General features: G+C 34.2%; 1 protein-coding gene across 1 annotated transcript; it reads left to right on the forward strand.

Annotated features, from left to right (window-relative positions):
* Window positions 1–1,495: 1,495 nt before the first annotated feature.
* Window positions 1,496–5,924, forward strand: LOC124645374 (LETM1 domain-containing protein 1). The gene is made up of 4 exons (XM_047185177.1): window positions 1,496–1,689; window positions 2,165–2,527; window positions 2,779–3,067; window positions 4,345–5,924. Exons 1-4 carry the CDS (start codon window positions 1,589–1,591, stop codon window positions 4,666–4,668), a joined length of 1,077 nt encoding a protein of 358 aa, XP_047041133.1. The 5' UTR covers window positions 1,496–1,588; the 3' UTR covers window positions 4,669–5,924.
* Window positions 5,925–6,177: the final 253 nt, after the last annotated feature.

Genomic DNA, 6,177 nt, shown 5'->3' on the forward strand with positions numbered 1-6,177 from the left:
CATTCGTAAGTTCAAGACGCAGCAGCGAGACGCAGAGACTGATGAATGATTAAGCTGACCGAAATGAACATAAAAGTTTAATGTTGCTACATGCTTGACCTATGGACATGGATAAAATCGGACTCATTGATAGGTTCCATATTTCTGCTTTTAATTTTCAGCTTTTCAGTGACTAGCATAGTTATCACTATCCACATTAGTGGTAAGTTCTTGTTAACTACAAATAATATAAGCCCAAATACGAGGTAGCTAATACATACCGTTGCAAGGTTCCCTCGACGTTCTCTCGTCTCCATCATCAGGTTAACTCTCTACCATGACTGTTTTACCCTACACATGCCTACATTTTTTTGGAAGTACAGACTACTTATAAAATCAAATCGGTCCAGTCGTCTTTGAATAATCAGTAAAGAAGTCGGTTAAAAGTATTCAATAATTGGCATACCGTGACATATCCTCATAGCCACCATATAACTGGCGCGGGTGCTTGCTGCCAAATCAAACTGTTGAGTTCTACAAGTCTCTACAAACAAGCCAGTAATGGCATTTAAAACCCGTCTCCTCTTAGATAGGGTTATTAGGTTCTCTTTTCTCCTCTTTAGGTAAGTAGGTTGTATAAACTGTTGCTGTTTCTTGAGTCACTGAGTTTAGTCGTCCGCGTCATCAGAATAGTTACAAAACGTGATTATTACTTACCTAACTAACTAACTAATGTCATAACAGAAATATCCTAAAAAACTAGCGTCGCCAAAATGCTGGTCTCGGGGGACAAAAGAATGTGACCGGCTCCACAATCATATGGATTCTTTGGACCCAGTCCATTCATTGTCAAACCAAAAGTCAAATAACCCGAACGCCTTGTTAGTTCAGTTGTAACTGATCGTTTTGGTCATGTGCACCTTACGTTATTAAAATTTGACCTACCTATCTGCCTTATGCTGATATCAGTATCAGTGTTAATGTTAATGCTTCACTTTTCAACTGCTTACCTGTGGAAAATGAAGCGTCTGTTATCAGCTTTATTCTCAAAGATATCATAATCATCATCCTCCTGCCCTTATCCCAATTTTATTTGGAGTCGGCGCAGCATGTTTTCTCCTTCCATGAATTTTCTATTCGTAATATATTCGGACCTTAATTGTTAATACAGCTTGGCAAAAAAGAGTGTGGAATAAATGAGGTTAGCACTATCGCACCTGTGGCAACCCGGAATACTACGACTCACAGATTTTGATATTTGTTATTTTTGGAGATATTCAATCCTAAGTAGGCGATGTCCCTGGGATACTTCAATGTCCAGTATTAACAATGTTAACAATTTTTATTTGATTTTGATTTTTAGTTCCAACTGTCACCGCGTCAGACTCTTTTTTGCCAAGCTGTACCTTAACCTTTATTATTCTCAAAGACATAAAACATAAATAGTTTATTAATTCTAGCAACCCTTTTTTAACGAATGAATGAAATAAATGTCAAAGTGACAATAAAAATCTCAATCAATCAAATCAAATTGACAAGGGTCTAACAGAGAGAAATCCGTTTAAAATTGTGAATATAATAATTGCTAATAATTCTATTGCTATATAAGATGCCTTTACAACGAATTGTGGCTCTTTCAACCACATTAGTGCAGAACAGTCGCCCTAGTTTTATCCTTAGTACGAAGCATCAGCAGTTAAATAAGTACAAGTAAGTTCGTTTTAGTAAATACGCAATTTATTGTCGTAAACAACATGCTTTGTAGCCAAAAGTGCTTTATTTTTAACTTTTCTTGTGTTAGAAGGTAATCTATTAGCGGATATTACATCGAATATGTTTACAAGGCCGTATACTTATCGGCAATGTTACAGTTCTTGTAGCTGACAATTTGTAAGGTTATGCATCTCTTGTAATGGAAACACATAAAACTTATAATATTCTTCACAATACGTACTGACTTTGAAATGACACTTCTATATTTATTAGCAAACACAAGCCCTCATTTTGGATTAGTATTGGATAGAATGCCTGGTTTCACATTCTTTTGTCACTTAAATACTTACCTTAAAACATTAGAGACACTTCATTACTTTTTGTCCTGTTAGGAAAATTACTTTATTCCCAACATGAATAACGCATAAACTTTGACTGACATTATAACAACAATATTTCTGTAAAATTTCAGATGTCTAACAATAAACAGATTGAAGCACACAAAAGTGTTAAAAAGCGAAAAAGAAAAACTACGCACATACGTCGTACAGAGATATATCGACTATGTCAAGAACTACACTAAAGTCCTAGAAAATAGATTTCCTACTGCCGTAAAGATGTACAGAGTCTTCAGTGTAGGAATCAAAGACTTTCTACGAGATCTTAAAACATATATATCCTTAAGAATAAAAGTTACTAGAGACCAAGGATTTAGTAATATGAGCAGACAAGATATTGAGTTGTTCCAAAAAATGCCATCAGACATGTGGAGAATAGCACCAGTTTTAATATTATCTGCCGTACCTTTTGGAAATTATGTTATTTTTCCTTTGGCGTAAGTACCTACTTCTTGTATTTACTCAAACTTTAATCCTGTGTAAGTCCTTTATCCTAGTCATAACAAAAATTGTACTCTAAGCTTTATCTACACAGAAGCTGTTGGTAAACCCTCTAATAAATAAATAAAATCCTGAAATGTTAGTCAAGTTGTATCATATTTATGATGCTAATCAAATTTTCATCCTGATTCACTTACTCAACCATATAATTCATAAAAACTTGAACTAAAATTCTTATACATTTCAGCTTCTTAAAACCGAGATCTCTACTTTGCTCCCACTTCTGGTCAATACAGCAGAAACTGGAATTCTCCACACAAGATTTGGTAGAACGTCTTAGGAATAATAAACCCGTCTTCAGAGCCTTACAAGCAAAAGTAGATTCAATAAAGGACAAAGAATTGAAGTTAAAATGGAAGAGAATTGTAGGACTACTAGGTTCTGGGGTCCATCCCAAACCAGAGGATATTCTGTCTTGCAAAGAACTATTTGTAAATGAACCTTATCAATTAAGCAGCTTGACCTATGCACATGCGGTGAGTTTCATTTGTTTATTTAAGAATGCTTTGTAATGGCTACTCCCAATATTCTACAGTTGTTTTGCTTACAAGACAGGAATTTGACATAAGTAATGTCAAATGGTCTGGGTCTATGTCGAAATTTTATCCATAGTGTACAAATCAACAGATATTTAGAATATTGGGATTGGCCATTAGCATGTAGGTTGACACTTAACTGTAATTACTGTAAAATACATATAAAATTACATAATACAGATTATATGGCCATCCGTCTGCAGAATGAACATGCCAATAGCTAGTTGACTAGGTCAAAAAATATATTTTGTTGTTGTATTCATTTGGTAAAGCATCTTAGAAAATGTCACTATCATTTATCATTATGATATAATAATTGATTCCATTTACTTTGTTCATATATAAGCTAAATAAGCATATACATAGTTTTACGTGACCAATCGATGACGTCATAGCTTGCGTTTTAAAATTTTCTTACAGATTGCATCATACATTATGACAGTTCATTAAAAGTGATGCATGAGTGAGATGATGAGTATGAATGATTCATCAGACATTATTGTATTGTCCCATGCTAGCATATATCCACGAGCTCTAAATAAGTAAAAAAAACATTGAATTAACTTCTATTGCATTACAGTTCAAGTTATCAATTTATTCATTTGAACCATATTTAATAACCTGGTCTAATAACCAATCCTGAAAGGCAGTTTTCATTGGAAATTTTGTGGCATTATGGACCTTTTTATTCTTGCCGTTTCTTACCATTCATTCAATGTTGTACATATTCAAGCTATTTCTTGTTTCCTGCTGCGTGCATTGTTACTAAAAGTCTTTGTATAAAAAATACATTGTATCAACTCCTGCGAAATGTCAGTGACTCAAAGCAACTGTTTAGTGTGTATTTAATGTTGTGTGCTTGTTAGGAATACTGTAATACAATGTGCACTGCAAATTCTAAATCATTAGTTGTTCAATTGCTCATTCATCAAAACTTTAGAGAGTAACCTCAAGTGTTTGTGTTTAGCTGAGCATTCATTTGTTTCTATGACTGCAAATGCCAGGCGAAATAATTTAAATAGCGGGTTTGCGACAATGTGCCATAAGTTAGACAGCCATAGCAAACGAATAAATAATAATAGGTGTTACAAAACATTTTTGAGTAACAGTTTCTTCCATTGCCCAGCAACTTATTTTCAACTTACGTTTATATACATATAAATAATGTGTAAAATGAAAATACAACCTTTATTAATCATTTCAAAATAAAATTCCAGGGTTACCTACTTAAAATGCATGGTTTAAGAAAAACCATATTCAGGAGGAACAAATTGAAGTACCGGGCCTTTCTGCTGTTGGAAATGGACAAAGCGATCATCAGGGAAGGAGGAGTAGACTCCCTCCCCATGGAAACTTTAAGGAACGCATGCCTAATAAGAGGTTTGAATGGCAGTCACTTAACAAACCAAGAAATGAAGAACTGGCTCCAAAATTGGCTGTTAATATCTCAAAATGTAGATAAAACTTCTTATTCTTTATTGTTACATACGCCAATATTTTTAGCTTACAATCATCCTCAAAATTGGGTGCTGATATATTAGCAGTTACTATTCATGCGTGTGTTTATACTGTATTTGTATAAGTGGCAAGGTAGCTAATGGTTTTATTGTTGTCTCTGTTTGCGGAACCGGCCTACTCCTTAAAGGCTTACTAAACTTGGTTGGCGTTTCATATACCACTGATATGCTGCTTCGACACTATCTGTAGTACTTTACACGTTTTGAATGCTGGCTGCCGACTGCAACTGTTGGCCGCACTTGCAACGAATGCATGAAAATATTCGATATCTAAGGGCGACTGAACTTGCTGCTCCCCCTTCGATTCAAAACGGTTTCACGTAATTACGAACAACTGCAGCAGATTTAATACAGTTGCGGCATGTGCGGTCGGCAGTTTTAATCTACAGTTCACATTAAAAACGTGCCTTTATCCTTTCGAGGACCGCTACTCCAGTATGTGACCTTTACTTTTTAATTTTATAGAAAAACGAGGATTTATAAGGAAAAATCTCTTTGATACCAAAATGTTAAAAATGTTAGTGCTTAGGTTTGTGTATCAGCAATAAAATAACTATGGTATTGCTTACAAGCTATGTTTGCTTAAAGCTATGCAAAAAAATCTTAAATAATTAACAGTAAAGAATATTATGTGTATTGGGAAATGGAAAATAGATTTGCTTTCCACTGTCAAAAGAGCCACAAATGAAAGTTATGATGTAACTATTTTACTTCCAATATATTGAATGTTTATCGAAGCTTCCTATTCTTCTTAGCTATTCTTTTGAAAGAAGATCAGATGTTTTGTGCCAAAAATAGACAAATAATTACAACCTTATATGTAAGTAAAAATATTGCAGGAACCAAAATTATGGCCTTATATAAACTTACCCAAAGCCTGATTCCTACTATAGGTATGTTCTTGCACACAATTATTTTACATTATATTGACTATCATCACCATATCGTCCACCAACAAGGTGGACAGACAACCTTATAAAGGTCGCCGGAAGACGCTGGTTGCAGGTCGCCTCCAACAGGTATCTGTGGAGATCTATAGGGGAGGCCTATGTTCAGCAGTGGACGTCCTATGGCTGAGATGATGATGATGATGATATTGACTATGACAATTAATATTAATATTTATTGCAAATTATAAATATAGTTGTAATGTATTTTACTGTGAATTTGCGTCAAATTATAATTTGTCTTCTTTGCTGTACTTCCAAAAATCCTGTACATATTGTGGTCGATGTTTGTCTAAGCAGAGTAGTGTTATTTTATACTTTTGATAAATATATCTGTCTAAATAATTCTAAGTGGGTTGGCGAGGTGCAAACTCCATTTGGAGTCCTAATTTAGAAAGTTCAGAATGATACCTATACAATATTTATTTATAACAGCAAAATCTATACATATAATAAATCTGTAAAAAAACTGTGTCTGTACATTGAATATATTAAAAAAATAATAATTGGGTGGGGTTTAGAAACAGTAATGGAGCACAAATCCAAAAAAAAAATTCTGTCTGTTTGTCTGTATGTCTGTATGTCT

Source organism: Helicoverpa zea, chromosome 31, assembly GCF_022581195.2.
Source record: "Helicoverpa zea isolate HzStark_Cry1AcR chromosome 31, ilHelZeax1.1, whole genome shotgun sequence".
NCBI lineage: Eukaryota > Metazoa > Arthropoda > Insecta > Lepidoptera > Noctuidae > Helicoverpa > Helicoverpa zea.

Coding starts and splice junctions, on each gene's coding strand:
- LOC124645374 (XM_047185177.1), top strand. CDS start 1,589: ATGCCTTTACAACGAATTGTGGCTCTTTCAACCACATTAGTGCAGAAC. Junction 2,528..2,778: donor TATGTTATTTTTCCTTTGGC/GTAAGTACCTAC, acceptor TATACATTTCAG/CTTCTTAAAACCGAGATCTC. Junction 3,068..4,344: donor GCTTGACCTATGCACATGCG/GTGAGTTTCATT, acceptor ATAAAATTCCAG/GGTTACCTACTTAAAATGCA.